This window comes from Schistosoma haematobium, chromosome 6 (assembly GCF_000699445.3).
Source record: "Schistosoma haematobium chromosome 6, whole genome shotgun sequence".
Classification (NCBI taxonomy): Eukaryota; Metazoa; Platyhelminthes; class Trematoda; order Strigeidida; family Schistosomatidae; genus Schistosoma; species Schistosoma haematobium.
The window spans coordinates 64,023-82,762 of record NC_067201.1 but is presented as its reverse complement, the minus strand read 5'-3'; the positions used below and the strand labels follow the sequence as shown (position 1 = coordinate 82,762).

General features: G+C 30.9%; 1 protein-coding gene across 1 annotated transcript; it reads right to left on the bottom strand.

Moving 5' to 3' along the window:
• Positions 1-16,520: 16,520 nt before the first annotated feature.
• Positions 16,521-17,969, bottom strand: ACT1_2 (actin; the record flags this gene model as incomplete). Its single annotated transcript, XM_035730298.2, has 1 exon — positions 16,521-17,969. One exon carries the CDS (start codon positions 17,967-17,969, stop codon positions 16,827-16,829), a length of 1,143 nt encoding a protein of 380 aa, XP_035586235.1. The 3' UTR covers positions 16,521-16,826.
• Between the last annotated feature and the right edge of the window lie 771 nt (positions 17,970-18,740).

The following is an 18,740-nucleotide window of genomic DNA, read 5'->3' as shown; positions in this document are numbered from 1 at the left end:
GACTCAGTCTACTATTACCTAATCATTAAGAAGATTTTACTGGTGTATGAGATGCTGTAAATGTGAAAAAATTCCATTACTTCTTATTCACAACAATGACTGATATAAAAATGTCAGTGATCCTTACTCAAATAACCCAAGTGTTAATGCTCATATTCTCGAATGACCCAACAACATATCTATCATTAATAACAAGTAATTATACATAAACTGCACGATCTTATCTTTAAATATCTAAACAATAAGGAGAGATAAACATAGGTATATTGTACAAATTGAACATATGAACCGACGTAAGGCACCAAACTGTTAATTTCGTCATCAACATACATAAAATTAAACTGTTTCTATTATAGATTGTAGAAAATTCACATGATCACTAAAAATAAAGCTCTTCAGTTTTGTCAATCAAATGTAAGAGTAACGTAAATTGATAACGTTTATTTGCTTGAGTCATATGAATGCAGATTACACAAACTGTAAAAATTCAGTGTACAAATGAAACATTCAAAACTTAAAAGGTTCATTATAAGTTTAAGCAGGGATCAGCTGAATAACATCTGATCTAGTACATAGGAACTATAGTGAATGATCATATGAGTCATGTTCTCTTAGGCAATTAATAAAAAATGATCTATTCTAAAGTACTAAGAAACCAGCTACTTATATAGTGATATAATTAGCGTAAATGAAAACAAGAACTGGAAGAAATATTAACCAAAGGTAATCATCAAATTCCTCATCATCAGGTATATGGATGACATGTGTTAATCCTTTGGAAAATGAAATTAATTATATTTGAAAAACTATTTCAGTTCTATAATGAGTCAGTTAGCTGTGAAATATATTGAAATGCCAAGTTAAGCAAACAAGTTAAGGAATAATGGTTAGTATTGATTAGGAATAACGTATATCATGAATGAAGCCCAGTTAATTGAAATAAAACAATAAACTTGAAATATTTACAAGAGGTAATCAGAAAAGAGGAAAAAGAAACAGATGCTGTTACCAAAGAAAGGAAAAAGTGTAAATAACTTCGCTTTGAACTCAATATTGACATCAACAGATATCATGTTCTCTTTGCTTGCTAATTAAAAATTCAGTAAAATGAAGAAGAATAAGCTTCATACTGTATCTAATAACCTTTAATAGTCTCGAAGTATAGGACAAATGTCTAAAAACAACACAAGTGAAGTGGAATAAATAGAATAGAATTAATAGTGAGAACCAGAAAGTTTATTTATTTATTGAGTCCAGATACACACCTACTTGTTCAACAAGTTTCAATTTTACATTACTTTGTAATGGTTTGTGTGTTGTCTCAGTGTCTATTTAAAGATACTTAAACTTTATACCGGTTGCACAAGTCAGTGTCTATCTAGACCCGGAGACTGAGCGGATCACGCGCTAGTTGTGTGAACCCCCCTGTATTCTACTACTACTCTCATTCCATTTATTCGATAAAAACCTTGATAGTTGCTACATTACGACAATCCGTATAAACTTCACACATCCCAACTAAGACTCATCAGAATTCAGCTCAAAATATCTCCAACAGGATAATTAAAAACCATCTTAAATTGATCTAACACTAGTGAAGTTTATCAGCGATGAATTGTAGTTGCTTCCAGGTTTTCAATGGTGGTCTTGCATTGACCGGTTCATGATCACAATGAAACTACTGAAGATTTTTTCTCCTTGAATAACAGCTTTTTCGAACATGTTTGAGTTAAAAAAAAACTAGATTTCCCTTTATTCTATTAATTAAAACCTCTGCTTATAGCTTACGGTCATACAGGTAATATATTTGCTATTACAAACAAAGGGTCGATTTACCTGAAGAAGAGCATCTGGATGGTTTGGTTGTAGTGTCAGTTATTATGCCAAGCCCATATACCTTATTCTAGCTTTCGGACATCACATTTTATTCATTCTACCCGAGCCATACTTTGACCTTGTTATTTATTCGCTTATTAATCTAGACTGATTTTATATGAGCGTATATGTGTGTGACCTTCTTATCCCATTAATCACATGTCTGTAGTTTATTTTGTCTGCCTATAAATATTGAGTAACGCTTAGTTAAAATGGAGTTGGCTTCCCAGCCATCTTCCCTGCGTGTCATTTTACTTGGCTCTGTTTCATTCGCTTCATGTACAAAATATATGTATTCACAAATCAATTCTCGTTATTCGACTTATTTAATTCCGTTATTGGATAACGCGATTTAAGTCGACGATTATATACGAGAATAGGAGATAACAAACATTCGTACGATCTAAACAGAAGTCAGTTCAAACGGGCCACTAAATGGTATTCATTCTGTCATTGATTGTTGATGCGCTATCTACTTTAGGATTAATTTGAATAAAAAAAGGTTTCTTACTAACAGAATTTTTATGCATTTCTCATCATTTTTTAATTCCCTCACAATTTCCAACGAAATTTTATGGATTGCTGTTACTTTTTGGTTCATTCTTTAATATTCATCAATCCACCCTTTTGATTTGTTAGTACCATATATTTGTTCTGTATTATTCATACGTAAGTCTGTTATTTGTGAAATATTGAAAGAATAACTAAAACCTACTATTTGATAATTAAATTTATTTCAGACTAAAGATGACTGTAATCCTCATTGTACTTTCATCTATAGACTAATCAAAAGTGAAAACTTATAAATGAACAGAATGATTTAGATAACTAAGCACAATCACTAGCTTAAATGAAACTGCGTAAAGAATAGGTTGGCACAACTGATGAGGTTGTAATAGTGTTTTATTGTCTTGTCAGAATAACTGTTAAGATGACTGTTAAGCTATAGTTTACTGGCATTCGAGATCTACCAGTATAGCATAAATTCTATTTTGATAAAGTCTAACAATAAACAAAATAACTCTAAGGATAAAAAAGGATACATCTTGATGATAACTCAAATGATCTGAAGTAAATAAATACAAGACCATAATTGTGTCAAACTAATCAGCATGTATAGTTTTGTGGTAAGTTAACTGACTTGATTAGGCAAAAATGAATAGTCGTAATTTTTCGCAGTAGGAAATATTGTTTGATCAACGAATATTTCCGTCCATGAAGTGAATTGGTCACAAAGAAAAAACTTTCATCTGAAAAATGGTTGTTTTACATAAAATTTATTGTGAAGATTTTTTCTGATTATAGTGATCTCAAGTGTTTTCAGTATTGTGCAATAGATGCATATAAAAAGTACACATATGTGTGCAACAAATTTGTGTTTCTTTACCAAAATTTATTTCTAGTAGGTATCAGCTGATGTCATCATACACTTTCTTATACTCAGTTTATTTTTGCATTTGCGACATAATTACTAAAACCTTTATGTATAACTGTTAAATTGATTGTGAAAACATTGAATTCATATTCTGTAAAACTTTTATCAAATTGTCATGTATGTAGTTGTTATTAAATTTTGCAATTCACATGACAAAGAATTAAGGTAATAAAATCGATAGATCAGCATTCGATAATCAGTTAGTTAATAACTCATAGAAGCCTGTTAAATAGATTTTATAATCCTAGTACATTGATCATATTTCAGACATAAGAAAGTGAGATTAATTGTACCGTCTGTCATGTTGAACAATATCCAGTTTAATGTTTAAAAAGAATGAGATAAAACAAATCTCAAACTTTCTTCTAAACAATTGAGTAAACACTATAGCTTACCGCTTTCAGAAAAGGATAACACATGAAATAACTGCTCAAAATAAGTAGGATAATATTGTATATCTTCGATAGATTACCGACTATGGATTAGGATTGTCAAAAGTTACCAATACTGTATTGAAATAAAATCTGTTTCATGTAAATAAATTGTGCAGAAGTTTAAAATTACATACGTTGGTAAATCATCTGTATAATTATTAGAGGAATACATACGTTGCCAAAAAGTAGATATTGAAAGACAAGGATTCTCAGAAAACTTCTAAATAGATCGATTGTCACATTACATTCAATAGAAACTAGATACAGCTAATATGGAGAGGAAAAAACATTTATATAAAACAATGATAGTGTTTTTCGTAAACTTCACTCCTCTGAGCTGACTGTGTAACATTCATTGTCTTACTAGGTGATACCATCAGCACAAGCTTTAAATAGGTAGATCACATAACATATGAAAAAGGATTGGCTGATAAGTACAAAAACATTTCAGTGTATCTTATCAGCTTGTAAAATTACTGAATTGAATCATATCGAAATTTTTATTCAATAGTTGGATTTTGGCTAATAGTGGAATAGGGATGCGAGTTTCATCCTATCTAAGGCTTGCCAGCTGGATACACCTGGAAAATGTATCTAAAGATAGATGTGTTTTGAAATATAACGTGTATTCAAAGAATTCGCCAAACACTTACTGTAGCCTTTTGTGACAACAATAACACTTTCTGACTGATTGATCAAAATATTGTATCATGTTATTAATTATTTTGGCAAACATTTATGTCTATAAGAGATAAAATGGTTCTGCAGTAATTAAAATGCAAACTTTCCATATTCTCTTGCATGATATTTCGATATAAATCTGTGATTTTCACTGATATTCACTGTGAAACGTAGTGGGTATTTGGTAAAAATAATTTTATTGCTAAACTAACGTAGTATACCATTATAGTACTTTTGTAGCGGTTAGCGATAAAATCCAGGATATAAACTTATCACAGTGTAGATGTTGATTTGAGTTTTAAGTTGGCAAAACATGTGCACCATCGATTCCACAGCTAAAACGTAAAATAAATTTGTAAAAGTTCGAAGTATCTATATCGGTTCTCGAAGTCTACTCATTTGATTATAATGATCCAAATTATTTCGTTATATTAGTAACAAAAAAAAACAAAAACCCAAAAATATAGTGGTAAGTATGATATCAAATATTTTGCCAACCAGTTAAGAGGTTATCAGGTTAACGTGAATTGTTCTTTTGTTATGAATAGACATCAAGTCGATTTTGATGAACAAACAAATATGTGTTTACCTTTATTCATTGACTACTCTTCCAGTTTTCTTAGATATAACAGCTATTTAAAAACTGACAATATTGTCAGAATGATTTCTCGCTTGAAGGGAGAGAGATTTACATGACAAAGGGGATGTGGGCTTATTATTTTAGACCTGGTTACCAGGTGGATCTTGAATATCCTAAGATTATAGTGCTAGTCTTTTAGCGCTTCGCTTAAAGACTTTATAACTAAACTTTTTGGTATACTACTGATATATTGTAGAAAACGGGGTTGTTCATGAACTTCCTTCGTCCTAATTTGTTGGTTAACGTAGGTGAGAGTATATTCTTGATGGTGAGTGTAGAGTAAACGATCATCGTGGATTTTGTAAAATTCCATGTTATAACTACACTACTCATAAGTAACCTATAATAATTACGAAAATATACAATCAGCAGCACGGTGATACCGTTAAAAACCTGATGAAAAGTAAATACATTATCAGTTACTGATAAATTGGAGATAGGTTTTATCAAAGTAAAATGAATTCAACTTATTTGTTTAGCTCTACATTTCCTGTTTATGACCTGCTATAATAGCGAATCTAAATGACAAACAGAAATTAACATGTTTTAATAGAAATGAAGCTGGTCAATTGTTAGTATAAACAAGTATCGGAATAAAAAAGTAAAGATTATTAGAATTTAGTTAAGTTTAAAAACGGAATGAGAATTCGTTGATGAATACTGATTGAGCCAATAACAAGTCACAAAATATATGAACGAAGAATATACTTAGCAAAGATTGATAGTGTCTAGCAGTGGAATCCTGGACGCGCGTTTCGTCCTATTTGTTGTCTACCGTGTTGTCTATCGTGTTTGCAAATTCTTGTCGAAAACTGTCAAACAGTTTCGGTTTATTCATGGCCTTAAATTCATATACCATAATTTTAAAAAGACATTTTCCTCAAACCTAACCATTCGCCTGGATCAATAAAACAGACTTCTAAGTCTCAACTTGGGCTAGACCCTTTATGGAGGAGGAGACTCAAACTAAATCTTATCTTTTTGTTCAAACTACTTCATAAACTATCGTTTACATCCAATCACGCGATTCAATATGCAGAAACTTCCCATTATGACATCCGTAATTCTTTGGCACTAGTGAAACAAACTCATTCTAAATCATCTCTTTATATGAATTACTTCACCTATAAATTTTCTAGACTCTGGAATAACCTGCCACAATCTAGCCGCACGATAAAATTACTCCCATTATTTGTTCGCTGCATCGATGCATACTGCTCCTCTCAAAATGCATTGAATGTTCTAGCACCTGGAAGTGTATCTCATTCCACAAGTAGTATTATAGGAACTTTGAATGTTTAGCCATTTTTATTAGTGCATTCCCTCAGTAAAACCACCTATTTTCTGTCATTTTATGTTAACACCGTCCCTAGCAAGTTTAACTAATTTGAATAACATCAATAGTATATCACCGGATCACATGACACACGCATTTAGATAGACCTGATTGACATATTTTGGTAATTACTGCTTTGTGATTCCGTGCTCTCTGTTTTCAATTTAATTTCTTTAGTTGTAGATAATTATCATTAATTCGATCTGGCACACGAAGTGACCTTAATTACTCCGTTCATAAATCAACGGGCTGTCCATTTGAGAAATATTAAAAATTCCCGGCTGATGCATTGGATCTCTGTAATACATGTACTACTTAAACAACAACTGAAATAGTATACTTAAAAAATTTTCTTCTATCACATGTTTGTTCTCTACATCTAATGTTACTATTTATATCAAATTGATTATGCCTGTAAACTGGCGTGAATTCTGTAATGATTATTATCAGAATATATAAATTATTATTATTATTATTAATACAAATTTGTAATTGGAGAATTTAAAAGAAAATCTATTGAAATGAATACCCTTTTGTTTAACAAAATAAGAACCTCTAAATTATCATCAGAACTCATACGTGATGTAATGAAACGAGGAACCGGCAAATTTTAGTATTATTTTATAAATTATCATTACGTATTGTTATTGCATCATATCAAATAACTGGGCTATTATATCTCCACACCCTTTTCATAGTAAGCTTACTTTGGACCCATCATTGACCATCACTACGCATCTTATCATTTCTTGATTATCTCTTGTTGTCACACAGCTAGATGACTCTTTCTTTCTATTTATAGTATCAGATATATATTTGACCCTACCACTTACCCACGTATACCCTTGGACATGCTCTATAAATATGTGTATCTAGTACTTACCTATTTGTATACTTATATCCTTTCATACTTATAAAGACTGAGTCATATATCACTTACTGAGTTGACTACTTCTGCCATTTCAGTTCACACGTTTTTCTTTTAGTCACATATCATTCATCTACAGTAATGGATTTCAGAACTATATTTTCTTCAAATACTTTTGTAATCAAATTCTTATATCCACGTTTTTAATAACGAGTTACTTCAACAGAATATAAACAAATGAAGTAGGATATATATTTCACCAACATCACTATCATTCGATTATGCTAGAGTAAGTTAACAGGGTCTATACACCAAGTGACTACTCCCCACTTGCTCTGTCCTCTGACACGTCTAGCTTGTTCTTGTACAAACACTGATTTTTTATTTACGATGCAAGGTTTGGCAATTTATGTGTACTTAAAATATAATAATAGATTTTCGGCTGTCACGGTTCTCGTCTATTAGACTTAGATTGGGAAGTAGAAAGCGTGCATTTTGCGGACCATTTCTCGTTAGATTATTTTGTCATTACACAAGGTTGATCGGGTGAATCTAGGCATATCATTAGTTAAGTTTAAATTATCAATCTAGACAAAATATTGTATTTGGGCTAGACAATTATAAATTCCAATTCCAACTGGTGCATTTACACTAGCGACTGATTGAGGAACGTGTAAGAAAACCATCATTATAGCAAGACGGATTTAAAAATAAGAGGTTAGATTAGTGGATGAATAAATGCAAATGAATGGTAAATGATAGTAGTTGAGTTAATATCAGCTGGTCGGAAATATACGCAGTTATGAACTATAAAACAGTTGAATGATAATGTTGCATTGGTAAAAATGTGAGAAAAATGTGCTAAGGCTGAACTGCCTATAATGAAGAAAACAATCATTAACCTTACTTTGCTTTCGTATCAGTGCATTAAACTTCCTTTAGTTTTTTTATTTTTCAAGTCTTGTTAGATGGTTTAAACTGTCGTTTTTATGTTGTTCATTAAATCGTAACCTACAAAATGCTTAAGATAATAGTACCAGTGTAGTCTATTACATACGAAATATGATGAAGCTCATAGATTGAGTAACACAAGATCGTGCTGAAATATAGATAACAATGTTCATCACATTATTTGGAGACTTCAAACTACAATAATCTCACTACAACGTTACTTTTCAGTAATTTAGTTTAGTGGTAGAATTTTAACTGTACACAAAAGCAATTCATGCCTTGATTTTGAAAGTGCCATTTTTGACATCAATTATGTATCGGCAATGTTACCAACCACAATATTGATTGATAGAAACTCTATGGTTCTTTGAATACTTTACCTCTCAGAAAAATAATCTCATAGTAATTTTCAGTTTCTTATATATCTGTAATCGCCTTTCTAATTGTACTTAATCGTGAAGACTCATGTAAGCACCTTTTACAACAAATGATTTTTTTTTGAGTAGTTATTGATATTCTATACTATCGCATTATGATAACTTGTATAAAGAGCATCGATTTTTAAATTTATGGAAAAGGTTGTTAATTTAAAGACTAAATTTTACAATTCTTTTTTTTACAGGTTGAAATCATGAGTCAATTGAAGCTAGACTACCATGGAAAACCTGGAAGTACTGGACGGCCGTTTCGTCCTAGTATGGGACTCAGCAGTGCGGATCGACGAAATAGCAATCCAAATATGCTCACATTAATTTTAGAGTTATTTATACAAGTATTTAATGTGCCAACGAAGACTATTCACTCGAATAAAAGTAAAAACAATCATTTTAAATTACAAACAATAAAACAATGTAAATATAAATCAATGTATTGATACTGTTTTTTTGAAATTCTTTTTCTTCCTCGCTTCACTTCCATTTAGATTGTCTTAGAGATAAGCTAGATATTATGAAAGAGATGAAAGCTTAATCAAAATATCATTCTACTTCGAACTTACATTGAGAAAGTAGGAAGTTATTTCAATGTAGTTGCTAAGTAATATGAGTTATATAATATGAGGAAATGATGAATTATTAAAATTGTCGCTAATTGGCTTACAATCACTTGATATTCATAAAGTTTATATCTTGTATATTACATATAACGAACATACAAAACAGTATGGTGTCTAACGTAATCAAACGAAAGCAAAATATCTTTGTAGTTTGAAAATTTTAAAGAATAATTAAAATTACTTCATTTGATTGATTATTAAAATGATAATTTTATGGACTCAAATGTTGGTTAGAATAATTGATTGTAAGAAAATCAATCTGATAATGGTAATCAATTTAATCAGCCTAATTAGAATGGAATAAATTTATGTCAACATAATGGTATTTTATAATTTAAGATAATTAAAGTGAATTTATAATGATGGGAATCACTTATCTTGATACCTGATATTGACATGATCTTCCAACTCGACAGTTTTTCTATTATAATGAAGAATTAAATTGCATGTTTCGTTTATATATATGTATTTGTCAACTCTGTCTACTTACATAATATAGGCAACTTGTTGGGACAAAATAACAGATTTTAATAGCTGTTCCAATGAAGGCTTTGTTGAATATAGTAAACTTATTTATTAACAATCTTTGACCTGGCAACATAGTTGGACAATTATCCTTTCATGAAGTGTTTTAAATGTACTTTATATGATAATTTAAACTGAATAGCTTCATAAAATATTCATTTACAATTTCATCAGTAGGCTTTTTGAATGCGTTCTATAAACTCCTAGATAACGGCTTTACATTAGGAAGGTTTTTATAAATCACAGGGTTTTAAAGCAATACATCAAAGTTGATAAGAATGTTTTCTTGCTTTATAGTTAAATTAACTTTATAAATATGTTAAAGAACTGAAATTTTATGCAAATTACGTATTTTACGTTATGTGATATCATTTTCTGTAAAAAATCATAAGTATAAATGAGTGTACTTTTTGGTTTGGAACGAAGTGTTTTTGGAGAAGCGAAACATCTTTATCCGTACAAGTTTTTCGTGTTCTTATTTTAAAATTTGGTAGATTGTAGTGTTCCCTAGTGTTTTGTTTAATAGTAATGGGGTACAATAGTACAATAGTTTCTCATTTACTTTTTTGTCTTTCACTTATTATTCAACATTTTATTACTATTGATCCAGTAAAAGAATAAATATAAGTTGGATTATGTTTTTTTGTTCTGATAAAAACATTCACCTGTTAATTAACTGTGGATTATTATATTTAATAATTAGTCATTTAATTAGGCATTTACTTATGATCATCAAAAGATAGAATAATTGATAAATTGGCAAAATCAGTAGTCTAGTTAGTTAACCGCTTGGCGCGAGACTGATAGATCCTGGGTTCAAATCTCGCGGGCAGCAGGATCGTGGATGCGCACTGCTGAGGAGTCCCATACTAGGACAAAACGGCCGTCCAGTGCTTCCAGGTTTTCCATGGTGGTCTAACGTCAAATGACTCATGATTTCAATCTGTGAAATTTCTAAAATCTCCACAAACCCCTTCTGATGAAATCATTTACAACATAATTTAAGTAAAGAAATAAGAGTAAAAAATTATTGTTATTTGTTAAACCTCAGTCAATCAACTGATAAAATATCAAGGAGTGATTCAGTTTGGGTTTTGTAAACATTTACAGTTTATTACAGTGTTTTCTGAAATATATTATGGATAGAAAATGTGTATTTGTCATATATTTCAATTCAAAATGAATTCATGAATAAAATAGTTTACTGTTGTTTACATGGTAACAGATTATAAAGTGGTAATTACTGTTATACAGTATCCTAAAATTTGTATGACGTCTTTTACTAAGCACAGTTATATGAACGAAAAATACTCTTTTCAATAATTTCCCATCACGTTCTACAATTATAAATCCAAATTAATATTCCATAAAATTAACCAGATTTAAGACAGAGTACATCATTTACTAATCGTCACTAAATTTTGTTTTAAATGAATGGATGCAATAGAGTTGTGGTCAGCTTTGCTTACTTACAGCTTCAAAAATAATGCTTTTATTCATCAAATTCCATTTTATGTCGTTTAGTGCAACAGTAGGTAGGTTTACAGAAGACTATTTATTATTAGCTTATTGGTTTATAGCGTTTGTTCATTGAGCATGAGTTGTTGTTTTTTTTTTAGCAGTAAACCACTTTTCTTAACTTTGGTCGAAATGATCTGAGTTTCTGTCCAACAAATATTTTGAAATGTTCACTGTTTCCTATTGATTTTTTCCTCCTTTACTGACGAGGAATAGTAAAGTTCTGTTGCTGTCATGACTGATCTGTTGTAAGAAATGTTCACTTCACTGTTATGTAACTGAATAATGATCGATAGGTTATTATTATTATTCCATCTGTGGTGTTGTTTTAGTCTACAACATGCACGATAATGATTCTAGACCGAGACATAAATTTTAATAAGTCTAGAAGTGTAAGTTTAGAGAGTTTTCATAAATAATTTGTTGAGGATTATATGTATCTTTACAGAATTATGATGCTATGGAATATTTAATGTTGACTATGACATTTTATTTTGCTTTATTTGTATAATTAACATGACAATCAAAGAATTGAATCTCAGTTGCCATAGAGATCTTAGTCATTCAATCAGGAAAAATGAAGTCGGAGGGGGGAGAAACATATTTAGGAATAATAATGAACTAATGAATAACTTTTACTCATCTATGTTTATATTATTCAATTGATTTTCAGTTAAGAAAACTTTCAAACATTGAATTATCACATAAAACATATATTGATCAGCCTAAATAGTTAAATTCCTTTTTACTATGTAGTAAATATTGTTTTCTTGTCATTAAAGATAGAAATTGAGTAGATTACATTTGTTCACATATAATATTTGTCACATAGAAACATTAATCTGATGAACAACATTCAGCTTATTATGCTTTTAAAGTATTTAAACAAAATTTTAAAAAAAGGTAGTAAAGAATGTGATAATACAATGATACCTATGTTTTTCTCACTCAGTAACATTCCATCTTCAATGTTGTTTATCAGCCTTTAAAGTATAGTTTAACCTTGTCTGACTGATGTAACTGATTTATTGATTAAATGATTGATTTAAATTTGTGCACAACTAGTGTGCTTTTTGATCAACTAATGTAATTCTAATCTGATGTAATATTTAATCGGAACAGGAAATCAACGAGTATTTGTTTTGTGGTTACTGCGGGATATGTGAATAAATTGGGAGGTTTATTTAAAGCAACAAGTACCATATATATGAAAACTTGTTTTTCAGTAATTCTACTAGTTTAGTGGTAAATTCGTATATACCTTTGAGTCTCTTAGCTATTGCTTGTGTCGCAATCATATTACAATCATTTAGCAATACCACACTAATAAAATAATTGAATTCAAAATATACAGTAATGTTTGGTGAGCAGTGTACTGCATAATGGCATACTGTTTTAAATTTTAGTTTTCTCATTTTCTAAAGGAATTAATGAAGCAAATATTATTTCGTATATTTTCAGAAATTTATATCGTGAAAATATTGGTCCTGTATTTCCCAATGATTTTATTGGTTTGAATGGCGGTCAAATAATGTCTATTTAACTATTCAGTATGACAGGATAGAAACTTTCTTGGGTTTATTCAAATAACTATTGATTCATGCACACATACACATCATGTAAAGATTACTCATTTTCTAAAAAAAAAACCTAAGGACTCATTTTAATAAGTAGCATTTCATTGAACGAATATTCAGATGTACACTTCCAAATAAGCTTATATGGGACTAGAAATACAGAGTCTGGATAGTGTGTTGATCATCATGAAACCTCTCTGTTCAGACATCGAAAGTCTTATTTACAAACAGAGTAGCGTATAGTAAATTGAAGTAAAACATCGGAAATGTTTGCGATATATTCATCATGAGATTCTATCTGAGACAATAAGAGTGTTGAAAAAAAGTAGGTTTATCGGCAATAATAAGTTAATAGTTGCGTAAACATAATTTTATTTTGCTGAATTCGCTCAAACAGGAAGTTCGCTTAGAAAAAAAATCTTAAGCATGATGAGTACTTAAAGAAATTGAAATTAAACATTAGAATAATTTCACAGGTTGAAATCATGAATCAGTTGAAGCTAGACCACCATTGAAAACCTGGGAGCACTGGACGGCCGTTTCGTACTAGTATGGGACTCCTCAGCAGTGCTTCCAGGTTTTCAATGGTGGTCTAGCTTCAACTGACTCATGATTTCAACCTGCGAAATTTACTAAAATCTCCACAAAACTCATTCTGATATTAAAATAATTATCAGAAAGGGAATTTTGTGAATATTATAGCATGCATAAAGACAATGGTGGACGGTGGTGCAATTTCGTGAATTAGTTGAAGTTAGACATTAACACCGCCAGATGCCGGCTTAATGGTCTAGAGGTTCGGTGTTTGTGCGCGAGGCCGTCAGGTTCTAGGTCCAAATCCCGTGGACGGGTTCGTGGATGTCTACTGCTGAGAAAACCCATACTAGGACGAAACAGCCGTCCAGTGCTTCCAGGTTTTCCATAGTGGTCTCGCTTGAATTAACTCATGAATTCAACTATTAAAATAACTGTTTGAATACGTTTTGGATAAAAGTGACATAATCTTGTTAATGAACTTTTTATTTCATTTTAATTTAAGAGAGATAAACTTGAATAGTTTTTTTAACGCAGTAACGATTACAGGAAGCTAATTAATATATTTCCAATTTTTTATTGATTTTTACGTAGTGTGATCATAGCTGTTATTTAGTTCATTAACTAATGATTATAAATCCATATTCTTAGGAATCATTGTCAAAAACTGAATCCGTATGCATCAAATAAGATTTTAATCTAGTTAGTTAAATAACTAGAAAGCCCTACTGGTACAATTAATTGAATTCATTTCTTCTAAAAAACAAGTAAATTTTTCAATCGTTTTTTTAATTTTTTTACCATTCAGTTAACTTCATGGACATTTTTATATTCAGACATTAATTTGGTGCTTACTACTCATATTTGTGTTGTAAATAATAAGTAGTACATTCAAGAGAATTCTAAGGTATTTTTTTGACTTTGAGAATATTGAAATATAACTAATTACAGCTAAAAGGAAATTTTGTTTCTAGAGAGAATACTGCATACTCTCAAAAATGTATTACTTCACTTTTATTCAATACGGAAGCGAAACAACAAAACAAAAAATGTTAGGAGATCATAAGTACTTGTTTCATATTCATATAATCTCTAGTAAATTATTAGATATATTATTTGCTCCAGCTCATTTAAATGAAGATTTTTCCTGGCTTAATAATGAAATAAAATGACACACAACTTGATACTAAACCATTTTATATCTAACCACTAAAATGATCTACTTAATACAGATTTAATGGTACCACAGTTACACTTATTAAATTGAGAGATAATTAACTTAAGAGTTGGATGTTGAATCTTGGAATGTCTTTCTTAGATTGAGCTTAGTTTTAAGTTCAGCACAAAATATTCAACATAGTGGTTAATATTTTTACATAGGCTTGTGATACGGAATCCAAATTCTACACCCACTTATGTTCTACAAGAATTTTAATTTTGTTTATTTCGTCTAAAACACTTCACATATAACGATGTAATTTTGTTATACAAACGACTTCCTTCATTGGTCAATAATTCTATCTTTAGTAAAACCTTCAGTGGACATTAAGCGTCGACAATTCGATTTTTGTGATAAATCATCACGCCGCCAGACTATTTAAATGGAGTCGATTGTGCATTCCATACGATTCACTTTAATATATCTTTAATTATAACGAACAAATTACATTTACATATATATTTTTATGTAATCGAGTGTTATTTTTGGACGAACTTTCTACAATCTGTCTGTATCGTATTTAGGGAATGTAAGAATGTAATAAAATCATTATTGAAAATAAAAATCTCCCTAAAATGTATCGAGTATAGGGACATTAGGGTTTTTTATTAAGTTGTGAAAAGGTAGTAAACCGAGTACTAAAATATTTTACTGCTTTTTTTCTTTATCTCATTATTGACAAGAAGGTAAATATGTGTTTCAGTACCCTCATGAAATAAATTTTGACATTTTTTCCAACTTAAACCCATATCTTAACGTCATTTTAGTTACCATATAGAAATTAAATTATTGTATTAAATTCAAAATTTTAATTTCTCATGGATTGCTTTTTTAACTTTTCTTGGTAATGATATTGAGACGCATAGAGGTCGCATTACTTTTCCAGATATTTACAAAATCCTGCCACTTGAATACTACAAAACATAAATCCAGACTGAAACACTGATAGCATTGTATCGCATTGTCAACTCAACTTTGTCACGTACTAGGAATTTAATTTATGTGGAAATGAAACATTGTTGAGAATCATGTAATGTGAAGTTGATCACGATTCCGTGACCAGTTTACGTAAACAAGAGGAATTTTAATGGAGATTGTCCGTGAATCCGTTAAAATCACCAGTTTAATGTTTTGGGTATGAATATTTAATGTAATTTGTTTTTGTCCTGTTATGTCTTGGTGTGCATAACAGTATATAGACAATAACATTTTTTAAACAAATGGCGCTTAGCTACCTTGCTAAAGTCTAGTATTCTAGAATTTTAGCCTGTATCCATGAATAATTCAGCTACAGGACCATCAAGTCAAACTATTTCACTGGTGAGCGATACAGAAATCACCTTATTTAGTATCCAGGCTACTGTTAACGGAATAAAGAATTCATATAGACGGAAATTATGATGATTGGGTCTCGTTCTGCATCCGCTTTTCAAGATGTTTTGTCTCATATATATCAGGGTTACGTGTGTTTCTTTTTTGAGTCCCTTATATTTATTGGGCATTTATACATCTTGTGTTGTTTGATTCGGAAATGGTAAATTCATACATCGATTCCTTGATGAAGTTATTTTAACTGGTCTGTTTGGATCAGAAACTACTGTTTACCTAAAAGCATTTTGTTAACTAGGATATAAGTACGAAGTTTTAAATGTTATAAGTATGGATTTCCAAGACAGTTAATAAGCCTAAGACAAGTGTTAGAAACGATGTTAGATCGCTTTAGTTGATTCTAGGTAATGCGACTAATTAATTGATGTTTAGTCCATTCCTTTACTGAAAATAATAAAAGAAATCATCTAACCCTAATTTTTCCCATGGATAACACTTTCAGTGAAAACTTAAATTAAGCATTTTATGAGCAAAGTCTCAAACATCATATGGGAAAATATATTGCAAAATACATGAAATTACATTGGACGTATGGTATGTAAACAAACCTAAACTACTTGTGAGTAATAAGCATTTATGAAGTAAAATTGTTTCCCTGGGTTGTGGAATTTTTATATATTAACTGTTGATAGAAATGTAGAAATTCGAAACATTTCATTTAAATCAACTACTATGCACAAGTGTAGCATCATACAATTGTACAAACAATGACTGAAAGAAACTACCTTTATGTACTGTTTTTTTTTCACTAATTCTCAAATTAAACACATATTACGGTATTCCCATGTAATTAAACGCATTTCTGATGTACAATTTCTAAACCAAATTCGTTATATTCTTCTCTCGTTACCCACATTTCATTGAAAGTACTTAAAGAGGCTAAAACAGCACCACCAATCCATACTGAGTATTTTCGTTCAGGAGATGCCATCACCTTTACTGTAGCACCTTTTGGGGCTAGACGATGCAATTCTTTACGTAGTCGTTCCGGGAAACCACGAAACATTGTACCTCCACCAGTAAGAATAATATTTGACCAAAAACTCTTTCTGACATCCATTCCACAAGCCAGTATAGTTTCATTTGTGGCAGTGTGAATTCCATTCATTTCGTAACCAGCTAACTTGGGATCGAACATCAATTCAGGTGCACGGAACCTTTCACTACCAATATTTAACAGCTGACCATCAGGTAGACGATACGTCATTTCGTACATCTTTTTATCTCCTTGGCTAAATTGTAGTTCTTTGCCGTAATCCATGGCAACATAACAAAGATTTTCTTTTACATCACGAGCAATTTCATGTTCACATGTTGTAATCAGTTTGTAACCTCTTTCAGTGAGTAAATGTTTAAGATAGTTGGTTACTTCACGTCCTGCTAAATTTCTTCGGTGAATAGCCGTCGGAATAACATACGCATCAAATACAGGAACCAAGTGTGTAGCGCCTTCTCCACAGTCCAATACTAAACCAGTTGTACGACCTGAAGCATAAAGTGAGAGAATAGCTTGAATTGAGATATAAACTGCTGGTGCGTGAAATTGTTCAAACATAATTTCCGCCATTTTCTCACGATTTACTTTAGGATTCAATGGTGTTTCAGTCAAAAGCATAGGATGATTCTCAGGAAGAACACGTAGTTCATTGGTAAAGACATGTTGCCAGATAGTTTCTAGATCATCCCAATTTTGTACAATACCATTCATCATTGGATAAGATAAAGTTAATGCACCTCTTTTACCACCGGCTATATCACCGACGAAGCATTCGTCAGAATTTCTGTCAGCAATAACTTTCATATGTTTGGGTCGACCGAGGATCATGGGAACGACTGCTCGTGGTTCCATTTCACCAGAATAGCCAACTTTCAACAATCCTGTTCCGTTGTCAATAACAATTGGAGGATTATCTGGACCGAACTTAAGTACCATGATTTTAGATTAACTTGTATGATATATATCCTAGTAATTAAATGAATAATTATTGAAGCGTATAATGATTTATTCCTTGATTAGGATGCATTTTAACAGAATATTCAATTTATAAATTTATTTTGAATCTTTCATTGAAATATGGTTGGTCACAGTGATTTGTTTCTCGATAGTTGTCTGTTTATTACTTGTAAGTGGGTAACTGAAAGTAAAGTATACACATGTGATTATCTATGTGCGTGTAAGTGTGATCACTTCCAACTGTGTATACATGCACAGACACACAAACACATGTGTACACCAAAAAGGATTGATGCGTGTGATTTAACTATATTCAGTGATTATATACTTAGCATGACTCACTTAGAAACTTTCGGACTATATAAAAGATTGACATAATAAAGTATTTATGTCACATATACATTTGAGAAAATACTAATGTTCATATTTGTCGTGACAATAACCTCTGTTAAGATCAGTCTTATTAGTTATACACTACAGATGTGGTAGTGTGGTGTGTGCTACTGATGTCAACAGATATAAGTAGTATGTATCATCAATCGAAAGTGAAATGCCTGGTGGCAGAAGGTTAAGATTTAAGAAAAGAAAACGAAAACAGAGAACGGTTGGCGTGGAAACGAAGGAACAATCAAATCTGAGACAACTGATTGACATTTCGCAAATAAAGTATTTACTGTATGGTTCTCAGATTTTACTAAGAGATTCTGTAATTTTGTGTTTGAATACATTTAGTTGTCCCAACTGGTGTTC